Source organism: Xenopus tropicalis, chromosome 3 (assembly GCF_000004195.4).
Source record: "Xenopus tropicalis strain Nigerian chromosome 3, UCB_Xtro_10.0, whole genome shotgun sequence".
Lineage (NCBI taxonomy): Eukaryota > Metazoa > Chordata > Amphibia > Anura > Pipidae > Xenopus > Xenopus tropicalis.
The window spans coordinates 105,683,951-105,699,135 of record NC_030679.2 but is presented as its reverse complement, the minus strand read 5'-3'; the positions used below and the strand labels follow the sequence as shown (position 1 = coordinate 105,699,135).

Here is a 15,185-nt window from a genome sequence, read left to right as displayed (position 1 = left end):
TAAGTGACTGTGTGCAACTGCATGGGACCTCACAACAAAATCATTAGGAATATGGAAAAATGTAAATGTAAAAACCTTCATTTAAGGAAGGGCATGGGGTATATGTGTTTAAGTACACAAAATTTCAAGCACAAATTGATCTGCCCTGATATTCTGTATCCATGGGAGTTAATGCCTATATGAAATACAGATAAAAAAGGAATTGTTTATTTTGTTTACTGCATCCAGCATTGTTGTCCTCTCCCATGGGTACAGATGCACAAGACAGAATATCCATTAACACTTGTAATGCTGTGCAGAGAATATTATTGGTATTTTTAATACATAGATAGCTTTGGCTTTAATTTCAGTGGCACTATTTCAGATATTCTCCAGTACTTCCCATTCTAAGCATGCTCGATACAAGTAAATATCTATTTGAGACTATTTTCTTTCTAATCAAATGGGTTCCCCAAAGTCATGGGTCTGTATTCAAACAAGAGAGCTCCCTTTCAGAAGCCATGGTATAAGGTATTTTCAATGCAGACAATAAAGAGGCCAAGCATAAAATTAGCTTTGTCTATAATTACAGCTGCAGACTCCTAATGTGGGCAGAGGCTGTGCATTTTGGCTGTTACTCCAGTCTGAAGGACAGCAATGAAATTGCCACACAAAGATATGGCAAGGAACTGTGTCTATTGGCTCCTGTAGCTTATATTTTCTGGAAAGCTAAAGAATAATGTCTCTGTTGCAGAAGAGTAGAACAACACTCGAAAATTTAATTTAATGTTGTTGCATTCTATGTTTAAACACAGGGATGTCAAAGTCTGGGTTGCCCAGTTGTAAGGAACATAAACTCCCAGTATCCTCTGCAAAAGAAACTAAGGGCGTTGTCCCTTACAATTTTTTGTATTCCTCTTATAATTTAAAGAATACTTTGATACAGTTGTTTGCAAGCAAAATGCTGTTGGAATAAGTGGATAACTTACCAGGTTACCAGGGAACTTTATGGTAAGTAATATGACTGCCCACAGCGCCAACTTTATGCTAGGCATTCTGGTCTTCCTGTACTGGCCTGAAGCAGATTCCATCTAAAAAAAAGGGACAGTGATTGTTCAGAAAATCATTTATTGTACAACACTGGAAAATATGTTGGCATTTTATAAATATATTAATAATAATTAATATTAAATGTCTTAATTTGTCTCCATATTTGACACAAATGTTAAAACTGCATACATTAGAAAAAGGATGAATGGAAATCATTGAGCTGAGTTTAACATCTTGCACTAGATATACTGTTATGTACTTTACATGATAATGGGTGCAAAAACATGTACATTGTTTGCACCAGGAATTAGTAAATCTCTACAAATTTATTATGCTGTGTGAAAAACAGTGACAAAATTTGCCACGCATCACGTAAGTGAAATCTGGCATTTGGATGGTGAAATTCACCATTTATTTTACACAGCTTTTTGAACCATTTTTTCGGCAAATTTCGTTTTACACAGCAAAATTAATAGGCCCCTCAGGCTTATGTCACAATTAATAGATCCTTTGCCATTGAAAAACGCCCATGTCTACCTGACACTGTCCTTGCCATTTACCATAAACTTTAATGGCAACTGCTTGTCCCTGTGCATATGGAGCAGATTTTGGCTTGAATGTGCTCAAGTCTGCATTTTTAGTCCAAATGTGTCCCATGTGTGAAGTACAGAAAGACATTGCTGGGTGGTCATAGGAAGTTCTCTCTGCTGGCGGAGAATAAGCTGATTGTGACGCTGGTCTCTCCGCTGCTGACAGAATGGAACTTTCCTAAAGTTACCCTGAGCACCCTGGGAGCAACATTACTGCAAAAGACGGAGATGCACTAGATGGCCTTGGCATTTTTAGAAACATAGAATGCTCAGTTAAGTACAAAGTTACCAATATACTTTTGTATGCACACTTACACAGCCCCTTCCTAACCATGTAACCCACGAGTCCTAAGACATCATATTCAAGAGCTAAACAAGAGGGCCTTTTGGGTACAGCATGCAAGCATTAGCAAATAAAATTAAACATATCTACACTACATTGTGTCTGTGCTGTTGCTGAGGGTACTGAGGTGAGGGTACTGGAGAGAACACTTAAATCCAAGAACACTTAAGTCCTGCTAATGGATGCAAAGCATTTTGTATACTGCCAAAGACACTAACCTGACCTGAGGGGCTAATTCCATACACTCACGGCTCCTATGTGACAAGCTGTGTGGAGATGCCTACTAATGAGAGATAAATTTAATAAAAGCTTTAGTGACATAGTGGGAGTCTAGGAAGCTTTGTTATCCCATGTCTTCATATATCCAAAAGCAGATCAGGTTATGGGATATCCTAACCAGATACGGATGAGTCTACAAAATAACACAATTAGAATACATTTGGTCAGATACTGAGCACTCTCGAGGGATGGTTTCCTCCTAATATCTACACAGATAAAGTTTGCCAGGGTATTCTGTGTAATCTGAGCAAAGGAAATGGCCCACTGCAGTAAGGGTAGGGAAGAAGAGGAAGGAAAATAAAATGAGACACTTCAGAAAGGAAAAGTAAATAAGCTCATCCAACCCAGTGTAATAAGCAGGGTGTTCCTCAGTAACAAACTGCTGAAATGTTTGATCTCAGTGAGGTACGTTTCCTAAACTGGGTAGTGTCAGACACACACAGCAGTTTAGAAAAAGTTAATGTTAAAAGCCCATTTCATCAACTAACTAACCATGATAAAGGAACATAACACTGGCTATAAAAAGGTTTCTTTCAAAACAGAAGTGACTGACATATTCGTCAGGACACACACACGCACAATATGCACAAATCCTGCCAGAACCACGCATACAAAGGAGCAAGCACCCCTGTTAGGGTGAAGACACACAGAGCCACTAGTAGCAGCTACTTTTCAAGGCTACTAAAATAGACAATGCCGATCATTTACTGATAATTGTCTTTACGTGTGTTTTAGCAGAGGCAATTTTTAGCATTGTCTATGGCCTGCTTCTCTGTAACACATTCAGTTGCAGTTCAGTGCATCCCTATGGGTAAATTGCATTAGCCTACATGCACAAATGCAAAGACCTGCAGTGTACAAAGCCAACACTACCTACACTTTTGGTTAGGCTAGGGTCACAGGGGGACTATTTTTCCATCATGATATGGGTCTGAAAGGCAAAATATATTGAATTGAGTGTATTGATTTCTAATAGTTCAACTAGGCACATTCCTCCTTGTACTATCACACCAACATTCCAGTTTAATATATCCAATCTCAATACAATTCAGTGTATGCAATTTCTGGTTGCTTTTGCAAGACCCTAATTTCTACATGCATGGAATCTTCCAGTTGCACTCACATATTAATGAGAGCTGATGCTCATCCCTGTTAGCATTGTCTGGTTGCCAGTGGTGTAAACTTAATTACCATAAATTCTTAGGGGAAATTTAAGTGTTTAACATTATACACAGATATTATTAATCAGCTGCGACTTACAATGGCCTTTCCACACAAATGACCCTACTACCATTATTCCCTAGTTATTACTATGACATAGGAGCTCTGTGAGATGAGTAGTGATCTAGCGATCAAAATTCTAGCATATTTTATAATTAGAATCCTTGGGACCTGGGGATCTTTCCGTAATTAGGATCCTTTTTAATCTGCTAATACATTGGACCTGGTATCCAGAATGTTCAGGTTTTCCAGATTAGGAGTTCTTCTCTAATTTGGATCACAAAAATAATGAAAACATTAAATAAACTCAATAGGATTGTTCTGCTTCCAATAAGGATTAGTTATACCTTAGCTGGGATCAAGTACAGGTACTGTATTACTGAGAAAAAGGAAATTATTTTGAAACTCTGAATTATTTTATTCTTATGGGGTCTGTATTAGAAGCCTTCCCATAATTCAGAGCTTTCTGAATAACGGGTCCTATACCTGTATTTAAACATTACATAAACCCAATAGGATTATAGAATCAGTATAGATTCATGCAGCTAAATTACCCTTAAATACAAGGTACTGTTTTATTAATACAGAAAAAAATAAATTTTGAATCATTTGCTTAAAGTGGCATCTATGAAAGATGACCTTCCTGTAATTCAGAACTTTCTGGATAATAGCTTTGCAGATGACATACCTGTACAAGGATGCCTGCAGTCAGTATTCTCATCTAATTGCCAATACATGCAGCACATAGAGCTATCCATTTGTGAATTGTATTTCCACTGGTACTTTGCTTTGTGCCAAGAAACTAATAAGCCAATTGAAATAGATTTTTTTTACTTGATGAAATTGTACATTGCATGTAATATCACCTGTAAAGTGTAAATGATAATGGCCCTTCATTTTACACCCCAATCATTATGGTAAAAGGCAATAAAGTGTTGAAATCTGGCAGTGTGGGATCACGAGGGGAAGAGATGATAGCCACACAGTCTAGACAAATGAAATGAAAACATATGAGTCTAGTGACCTGTTCTTTCATTAAGTGGAAGTGTTTGTAAAATTGTTATCAAATCCTCTGATCAATACTGCCAGGAAAAGAGACAATCTTTTGGGATTAACAAGTTATTTCAGCTTGTTAGGAGAATCATGTAGAATACTAGATGGAACAGTCAAATTAATGTGCAAGAATAACAGTGACTGGTATTATTTTCTGTTTAGAGATACAATATATCCATTTCATTCAAAATGTAAAGAGCAATTGAACCATATAATGTAGGTTTGCAGAACTATCAAACTCAACACCTTCTAGGCCAGGTGGCAATCCTAATCAGAGGTCAGTGGTATGAGCTGAAAGGAACAAAACGTCTGCCCTAACCTGCCACTAGTACCTCACTATACTTTGTCTCTATACTATACTTTTTAAGCAGCACCTGTACAGAGTGCAACACACACAGCTTCCATCATATGAGGCCTGTCAGGCACTAAGCATGTGGATGGATGGATGGATTGTGGAAGATAGGTTTAGATTCATTGTCACATCAGACCAAAAACACTTCTATGCCACTGAGCTATTATCTAAAGATAATCCAATGATTAATATTATTGTTTTTTTTCCATTAGAGAAATCCCCCAAAAAATCAGTCACTCTCTTATTTGATTATTTCTTAAGGTGTTACATTCAGACTCCTCTTATGTACAACTTAAAGTCAGCCACACCCAGATATGTCTGTACCCTTCTTGGCTGAAATTGGAACCATTCTGCGCAAAACGGCATGACAGAATTGTGAAGTGCTTTGACAGGGTTAGAAAGTATGGAACTAGATGAGTTTAAGATGGAAATTATGGATGTATTAGTTTTGTGGTAGCCTGGTAGGAAAAGTGGAGACACAAGGGGTTAAAGGAGAAAGCAAGTGAAGAGGGTATTCTCTTTTACCCGGAACAGCTCTCGCCCCCCTTCCCCAGAGCAAGGGGGGAGCGAATTAGGGGTTCATATTGATGTAGAGTTGCAGCAGGATGGGCCCCCATAGGGGAACATGAAGTGTAGGGTGTGGTCAGTCTTGGGTCCAAAGTGATGGAAGGGGCTGGGTGGAATGGGCGTGAGTTATGGAGGAAATCTGTGTCTAAGAGTGACAACAGGTGAGCTCCTTATACTTGGTCATAATTATTTGCAGCCTTCAGAGGTTATAGGAAAGTTATTTGTCAAATACGGAATGTAGTGTTTAATAGTGATGTGCGGGCAGATTAGAAACCTGTGGATTTACCCACAAGTCAGGCTGGTTCTGCCCGAGCTATTCTGCTGTCCTCCCCACCTGTGACCTAACTGAGCTCTGGCAGCGTCTATTTATAGGTGCGTGTCTACGCCACTCCCTCCGTTAATCACAGCTGGGGCAGGGTGAAAGGGTCTATAAAGAGACATGGAACCATGGGTTGGATCAGGTGTGGGTTGGGAAGGGTGGTTTAAGGGTGGGAGGTTGGTATTGTTGGGGGGCCTGTCAAATTGACACTGCCCCTGTCATGGAAATACTTTCTAGTTAATAATTCCGATTTCAATGCACCTGCAAATAAGCACCTTGCACTATTACTTGGGCTACTGCAACATTAGCACTGTACTTATATCAGTGTTTAACCTCACTGTTACACTGAATCACCACCATTCATGGACAATGCCTCATTTCTACAGATTGATTTAAATATGCTATAGTATTTAGCAGTGTTCCCTTTGTATAACTGCTGTACACAGGAAGATCCATAAAACTTTGGAGTGGCAGTACAATTGGTGTGCAAGACAACAGCAATGACATTAGTACATAGCGGAAATGGTGAATGAGGAGGATACTGAAAAATTCTGAAAGTATTCCCAAACTGCTGCACACAAGGCTTATTAAAGGGTAAAAATATCTCTCCTCACCCAAGTAAAGAAAAAGGCATTTCCTTACACAGTACTGCAGTGGGCCAGGCATTTCTAGCTGACACTGATATTACTGGGACAAAACAACCTACTGAGGAAAAAGCAAATAACTATGGAGCTGAATTAGGGATGTTCAACCTACTAGCTTCCAGCTTTTCCACTACTAACCAAGCTTCTGCTGAGAGAAGCATACTGCAGCATAATAACTCTTAGCACCCACAGACCGCTACGCCATGGGCAGCACTGGCTGTTTAGCCCAGGACTCAAACTGACATGTAGTGATAATTTATGACATAACTTTTAGAAATTATCTAGTGATGTCATGACTTTAGACATGTTTATCTCTTATGAGGTGATCACATGGAATGCTCTCACCTGTCAATGCTTGTAAACAGTGTATATCCAGTGATGCATTTTCATTGGCATCATTTTGTCTAAACATTAGTAACTGAGCCCCCCTCTCTCATTTCTTATATCCTACTGTCCTCATATGCAGTATCAATATTTAGTTTTGCATTACATGTTGAAGATAAATAAGTAGTTAATGCTTCCCTGTATCCCTTTCATGAGAGCATGTACTTGTACTGATAATGTTGCTTCCCCTTTAAAAAAAACTTTAAAAACTTTTAAAAACTTTCCTATTCCAGTATCTCAGTAACTTTTGTAACCACATCAGATCTGCTCAGTGGAGCTCTAGAGTGGTTAGACCTGCACCTTTGAGCACGTGGCTTCTATGATCAATCCTTGACTCCGAGCAAGGTCACTATCTTTAAGAAGCCAGGGAACCACCATCTACAATGATTCAGTTCTGATCAGGACACACGCTGCAAGGTCTCCATTTTGACCAGGGCACTATCTACAAGTAGTCAGGTCTGACCAGGGCACTATCTACACAGAGTCAGTTCTGACCAGGGCACTATCTACACAGAGTCAGTTCTGACCAGGGCACTATCTACACAGAGTCAGTTCTGACCATGGAACTATCTACACAGAGTCAGTTCTGACCAGGACACTATCTACAAGTAGTCAGGTCTGACCAGGGCACTATCAACACAGAGTCAGTTCTGACCAGGGCACTATCAACACAGAGTCAAGTCTGATTAGGGCACTATCTACACAGAGTCATGTCTGACCAGGGCACTATCTACACAGAGTCAGTTCTGACCAGGGCACTATCTACACAGAGTCAGTTTTGACCAGGGCACTATCTACACAGAGTCAGTTTTGACCAGGGCACTATCTACACAGAGTCAGTTCTGACCAGGGCACTATCTACACAGAGTCAGTTCTGACCAGGGCACTATCTACACAGAGTCAGTTCTGACCAGGGCACTATCTACACAGAGTCAGTTCTGACCAGGGCACTATCTACACTGAGTCAGTTCTGACCAGGGCACTATCAACAATAAGTCATTTCTGACCAGGGCACTATTAACACAGATTCAGTTCTGACCAGGGCACTATCTACACAGTCAGTTCTGACCAGGGCACTATCTACACAGAGTCAGTTCTGACCAGGGTACTATCTACACAGAGTCAGTTCTGACCAGGGCACTATCTACACAGAGTCAGTTCTGACCAGGGCACTATCTACATGGAGTCAGGTCTGACCAGGGCACTATCTACACAGAGTCAGTTCTGACCAAGGCACTATCTACACTGAGTCAGTTCTGACCAGGGCACTATCTACACGGAGTCATTTCTGACCAGGGCACTATCTACACAGAGTCAGTTCTGACCAGGGCACTATCTAAACAGTCAGTTCTGACCAGGGCACTATCTACACAGAGTCAGTTCTGACCAGGGCACTATCTACATGGAGTCAGGTCTGACCAGGGCACTATCTACACAGAGTCAGTTCTGACCAAGGCACTATCTACACTGAGTCAGTTCTGACCAGGGCACTATCTACACGGAGTCAGTTCTGACCAGGGCACTATCTACACAGAGTCAGTTCTGACCAGGGCACTATCTACACAGAGTCAGTTCTGACCAGGGCACTATCTACACAGAGTCAGTTCTGACCAGGGCACTATCTACACAGAGTCAGTTCTGACCAGGGCACTATCTACATGGAGTCAGTTCTGACCAGGGCACTATCTACACAGAGTCAGTTCTGACCAAGGCACTATCTACACTGAGTCAGTTCTGACCAGGGCACTATCTACACGGAGTCATTTCTGACCAGGGCACTATCTACACAGAGTCATTTCTGACCAGGGCACTATCTACACAGAGTCAGTTCTGACCAGGGCACTATCTAAACAGTCAGTTCTGACCAGGGCACTATCTACACAGAGTCAGTTCTGACCAGGGCACTATCTACACAGAGTCAGTTCTGACCAGGGCACTATCTACACGGAGTCAGTTCTGACCAGGGCACTATCTACACAGAGTCAGTTCTGACCAGGGCACTATCTACACAGAGTCAGTTCTGACCAGGGCACTATCTACACAGAGTCAGTTCTGACCAGGGCACTATCTACACAGAGTCAGTTCTGACCAGGGCACTATCTACATGGAGTCAGTTCTGACCAGGGCACTATCTACACAGAGTCAGTTCTGACCAAGGCACTATCTACACTGAGTCAGTTCTGACCAGGGCACTATTTACATGGAGTCAGTTCTGACCAGGGAACTATCTACAAAGGGGTCTGACCAGAGTATGCCCATAACTTGCATGGGTTTCATTCCACACTCTATAAATATATATAGGCAGTTTAATTGTGTCTATGGTAGGGGACCTTTAATTGTAAGCTCCACAGGTGTTGATTTGAATGATGATTAGTAACCAGATGGTGCTGCCTAATATATCAATGCTAGAGACATAAAGGCTAGTAAGAGTGATGAGTTGTATGGTTATGCCATCTGATGGGGGCATGCGTTGTGCCTTGGCATTCCAGCTTGGGCTGTCAGGTGACAATTGAAGTGTGAGGCAGCACAAACTTGTCACCAGCAGGACTGAAATAAAGGCACAGAGCTCCTGAACTTTACAGCATTCACTTAAGAGGGGTGGAAAATGTATCAGGGGCACTGTCTGCTTTAACTCCTTCCCTCCCAATGGAAAGTGTTGGTTACAGAATAAACCCAAGAGCTAAGACAAGAACTATGCACATCAGCAGTTGATAGGAATGTTTGTAATAAAGTAAAATAATAGTTGAGAAGTTAATAAGAAGAAAGCAATTCATCTAGAAAATGTATCATAGTCACAGTTCGTGGCATGCAACTCACCTTGTGTGGGGATGAGCCCCAATTCCACGCCACAAATAACTATTCAGTAAGGATCGATGGGCAAGGAAGGCGCTCAGGGCACTGCAAACAGGGCTAAAACGGGAGAGCTCCTCAGATATTCATGGCCTGTCGTGCTCCTGCCGGGCCTGGCTGCGCACACAGGGCATCATCCCGCTCAGAGAGTCAGCTGGGAAGCGCAGAGGGGAACTCGCACGGCGGCTCCTACATACACTCTCAGCAGCTCCCTGCTGCACCAGTCAAACGGCTGGATGCAAATGCAACAGGTCTGCCGGTGACAGAGGGAGCTGCTTGGCTGACTGATTCTAGCGCCACCTACTGGGCGACGGAGAGAATGGCAAGGAGGCGCTGCTTTAAATGCTCCCTGCGGAAAAGCAGCTGCAGGCAGACAGACATGCTCCTGAAATACAGTAGCACAAGCCAAAATAAAAAGGCAGGGTTCCTGCTAGCTCTTAGACTTTAAGAGGCCCCGGGGCAACCTGATCTAAAGGATTTCCATCGCAGCTTCTTTGAAACGTTAACCGTTCATTGGCCGAAGGGGATTTTAGCAGACTGAAAAGTGAAGTTAATATAGTGGATATAGTAGTTAACTAAACAAGTGAAAAAAGTGATAGTAGCAGCAAATCACAGATTTCTCTGTTTTCCTACAGTTTAGCTGTTATTTTACTAAAGAGGAGATTCACTTTTGTTTAAACATTTCATGTATTCTAGATGGACCTATTTTAAACAACTTTTCAATTAGTTTTTAAGGGGTCATTTGAAGTATTTCCAAACTGCTCAGGCCACGAATGCCTAGACCTAGTCTGGGCTGGGATTCAAAATAGGCCTGGGCATTTCCAGTACACAGAGGCCCAAACAGCCCCCACAAGCCCAATAAATAGAGACTATCTATGGCATCTTACAGCAGCCCCTCTGGCATTAGCCCACAGATTGCCAATCAGCCTGGGGTGAAATTTTTAGGGGTGGCATGTCTCTACTACTTAACCCTAGTGATAGAAGGGAAAACAGAGCTGCACTGGGTGAGCAGGAGATTTGATAGCTGATTGAAACTCACTCCTGCCCCATCCTTAAGTGCAACAGGGGCAGGAGGAGATTGGTGAGATTGGTGGAAAAGCAAGCTGTAAGCAGGAGGGGAGATGTGTCCCATGGGACAGGCAGGGAGGTTATAGTAATGAGAATCTTTTCTAAGTCTATGCTGCTAGGCAGCTAGAGTAATTAAGGCCTAGCACCTAAATAGATGTAAACTTTTCAAACTGAAGAGCTGCAAAAAATATGCAAATAAATAAAAAAATCAAAACCAATTCCAAAATGTTGTATTTTTTAATTTGCAATCAGAGTTTGTCTATTCATGCATCTGAGCCATTTCTACATACAGTAACCAACAGTAGCATAGATAGTAACACACACAGCCTCAGCAAATGCCAGTTGTACTATGGGATCCAATTTACAATTAGGCCCCTATCGGGAAAATCCCAGGTTCCAAACAATCTGGATAATAGGTCCCATACCTGTATATATTTATTAAGTTAGGAGTCTATTGCTATGGGTTAGTTTTTTAGCCTGAATTGGAAGGCCAAACACAGAGAATGGTCAGAAAACACCACAGCAGCAAGAAAGAGCCAAATGGAGCCAAATTGTGTACTTTGTGACATTCAAAATGTATTTCCCCAACAGTAAATTCATCAAATATTTTTACATTATTTTTTAAATTTTTGTATGCAAACCTGTTTTTTGGGATCTGAACTATTGGTTGCCTCAGTAGAAGCATGCACTATAGACTGAAATAAGACTGTTGGCAATATTGGGGGAAAAAACTCAGCTGAATTAAGCAGTATGACAGCTCACTCTCATATGTATAAATAAAAATATGCTGTGCTGTGATCTGAACAGTAAGATTGTATAATGGAAGAAAACAAAAAAGGTGCGGGACAAAATAGTTTTTTTTCCATTGGATTAAAGTAGAGTAGGTTCCCTGATAAATTACCTCTCCCCCTCCTACCAACCCTGCTGTGCATAGTAATATGGTGTTAAATGTGAAATCTGTACGACAGCCAGAGGAAACACTTTCATGGCTGACATATCCTCCTCTCACCAGAAAGCACCCAGGGCTGTGCATGAGTCACAATGGTTTGTACGGTTGGATATAACTGCGCAGTAGTAAGGATTCTTTGCCAATATTTATTTTAAGGTTAAGTCTAATGTTCTTGAATATCAATTAAATGTTTTGTCCCAGAACACATTGTGGCTAATCCTAGAAAGAGAATATTACAGCTTGCCAGTTGGTTAGGTACTAGTGGTCTTACTATAAGTTATAGGGCCCCAGATAACGCTTGGGAAACATGATCTGTTCGCACATATGTACTGACATAGTTTATCATTCAAAACCCACTGACTAGGCTATTTATATTTCTGCCCCCACAGCAGCCTTTGGGTCTGCTGTCTAAATTCTTGCTGTTGTGTTAGTCAAGCTTAGTCAGTCTATATCATAGCTTTCCAAAGTGTCAGACTGCCTAAAAGTAGGGCATGATTGGTCCAGCGTTAGGGTCAGTTAGGGTCAACACTTCATGTTTTGTAAAACGGAACATCACTGATATACATTCTGTATTTCATGTATGATTATTATAGCCATCACATATATTAACATATACACATGGGAGAAGCAATAGAAAAAAATAAGGTAGATAAATGATTGTTATTGATAACTGTGTTGTGCACTTTAAAGAGAATGCATGCACAGTTAAGTGAAAAAGCTGTCTTTTTTTGTTAAAGTTGGCTTTTCACTTCTTCTAACAGGAACACTGGCCGGGGATTTCAGGTAAGCGATTAAAGTCACTTGGGGGTGCCTAATATTTGGCACCCCCCAGTGATGTAGCCTTTCCTTCTGCTTTAAGCTGATTGCTCAGAATGCTTCCTGATACCTTTTGGCTAGCACTTGCTCTGTGCGCTTCCACATAGTTGCGCTTGGTACCACTCAGTCCTTCCTGCCTTCCATTCCAAACTGAGCACTGTGACTACCTCCACCTCCAGACAAGGTGGTAGCTACAGGGTTCCCTAAGCACCCTGCATCAAGTGCTGCAGTCCATTTGTAGTGAAAGAATTGGAAATGATACCAGCCAGACTTCAAAAATATTCAGCGCAACTCCTTCCAATCTGCAACTATGCGCATGCACACTTGCATTAGTTTTGGAAAATTGGACACAGTTGAAGTAGGCACAGTGACAACAATGATTCTGGAATACTGGTGCATTGTGGGGCAAAAAGGTAAGCACATGGGGTGAGATGCTACAAGGTCAGGGTCACTGCCATAGGCAGCCCTGGAAATGGCCCAAGTGGCCATACCACTATGTTAAAGAGATACTGACACCAGAAAATAAACCTTTTTGAACATTTATCATAACATTTTCTTTGCATGCTATCTATAATTTTGCTTTAGAAGCTATAACTGACAATCTGAGAAGGGACAATCCACATGATGCATAGGTAACTTTTTTGTACATTAATATTCTGAAGATTAGTTTCTGAAGTTAGTATCACTTTAAGTAAATTCTTCTGTTGATTTACTCCTTTGTTTTGGGACATTGTCTTGTGGCATCACCCAGGCTTCAGGTAATGGGCCAATGCCATAACATTGTTCTGTAAAATCTCTTGATAACATTTTTAATCTACTGTACACTCCATGACATCCAGCTGTTTAAGCCTTAAGGCAAAACAAAAAAAAACAGACTCAAGACATGGTGCTCCCTCCACTAGCTTGTCATGTCTTGTAGATGTCATGAAAGTTAAATGGACATCATACTGACATATTGCATCCCATACTAAAAGTTCCTTCATTGCTTCTATACAGCGAAAGAGCTGTGAGATACACTTACTAAGCTAGTCACATGAGTCTGTTCCAAGACTGTTACCACTTAAAGAGACACTACATTTATCAAATGGAAATATAGCTTTCATATGCATACATAAAAAAAACCTATTGAGAGTGTGCTCATTTAGTCTGTGTAGAGACTGAGCATAAAACAACTACTATTTGCACCCTTGTACTAGTCATAAATAAGCAAATGAAGTCCCCTAAAAACGGAAGCAAAAGAATATATAGCAATTAATATTAATTATAACAATTTAGCAGAAAAATAGTTGAAGTTTAATTATGAATACCGAAAAACAAAGAAGAATAAATAAGAATACATACAAGTTCTTGGGGAAACACAGCAAATTGTGTTGCATTACAGGGCCTAAATGGAAATGGCATCAAATTAGTAAGTAACCTGTACTGAGATGACAGATTATTGTATGAGAAATGCAAATAAAAATATCATAAACAGAAAAGCTAAAGAACATTTATCCAGATGAGTTGTATTCTCCCCACTGATTATATTTCTCTTCAAATTAGAAGCAGAAAGCATAATTCTTGCACCAACAGATCACAACTACTACTGGCTTTTTGCCAGTTTAACTTGCCCTTGAACAGCAGCAGGTCCTAAAATAATGCATGGATCAGCAGTACAGGTAAATAGTACCCAAAAATAGTTGGCAGCACATTTATGCAGCAATTTAGAGATTGTTTGTCATACTGTACACATCTGTCCCAGCCCCCAGTGGTGCTTATGGCCCCTATCAAGTTCTTACAACTGACAAGGGTCAATTTAATAAAAACCCAATTACCCTGCCTGTAACTTTTTGAAGTGTAGGAGTATTGGGGGTTTTTTTTAATTCCAAATGTATTTGTGCACATTGAAACAGTATATGAAGTCTGAACACATAAAATGAGATTATCTGAATAGCAGAAAGCCACAAGTGCATGTAAAGCCTACATTTTCCTGCAATGTATATAAGTTAGGCACATCTCCCCCACCCAAAATGGCATAATTTGTAATGCATATATCCCCGCAGTTTTCCATTGGCATCACATTTTCCTAATATAAATAACAGCTTTCACCCATTTTTCAGCCATTTTCCCTCTGACACATCATCAGTGACATTTACATCTGCAAGCAGCACATATAGACTGTAAAGTTCATGCAATGAAGAAAGCAGGCTTACACAGGCAGAACTTACTTTGATAAAAGGTTCTGCTTGGATTGAGCACTGTAATGGTTAAGCTAAGCTCGGGAGAGGAGATTAGTTTTTATAGGAACCAGCAATGCCATCTCTTCTTTGGCTGCAAGGGAGGGAGTGTTGAGATGAACTGAGCATGCTCAGTATCCAACAGCCAATTTCCTGAGGTAGTGGGGAGAGGGTTACAGAAGCAGATTAACATATCAATTAAGAGGAGATAAAGTACTTGGTTCTTGGTGAAACATAAAAAGTAGAGAGAAAATCTAAAACTGTTAAGGTAATAGGTGATTTTAATACATTTCAGTATCTACATCGTTTGTTCTCAAATACAAAACATTGAAAAACTGTTCAGTACAATGAGAACGCTTGGAGTATTATGTGTTTTTGTGTATAGAGCTCCCCCTAGAGGAAACTGAAATGATTGCTTTTAGAATAACTGAGTTTGTCTTCAATACCTTGAACATCAGTACAAGTTAGATAATTCTAAGAAAATGAAAAATGTGAATTATTCACC

General features: G+C 40.6%; 1 protein-coding gene across 4 annotated transcripts in view; it reads right to left on the bottom strand.

Moving 5' to 3' along the window:
- The window catches only part of adamtsl3 (ADAMTS like 3), a 283,620-nt gene extending 268,894 nt beyond the window's left edge, over positions 1-14,726 (bottom strand). The window contains exons 1-3 of one of the 4 annotated variants that reach the window (XM_031899210.1): positions 14,672-14,715; positions 13,806-13,848; positions 969-1,070 (exon numbers count right to left, since the gene is read on the bottom strand). In XM_031899210.1, the coding sequence (XP_031755070.1) occupies positions 969-1,070 (102 nt within the window). In that variant the 5' untranslated portion in view covers positions 13,806-13,848; positions 14,672-14,715. Of the gene's footprint in view, positions 1-968; positions 1,071-9,598; positions 9,997-13,805; positions 13,849-14,671 lie in introns of those variants that run through there. The other 3 variants (XM_031899211.1, XM_004912620.3, XM_012959518.3) reach the window with 3 other exon arrangements.
- Positions 14,727-15,185: the final 459 nt, after the last annotated feature.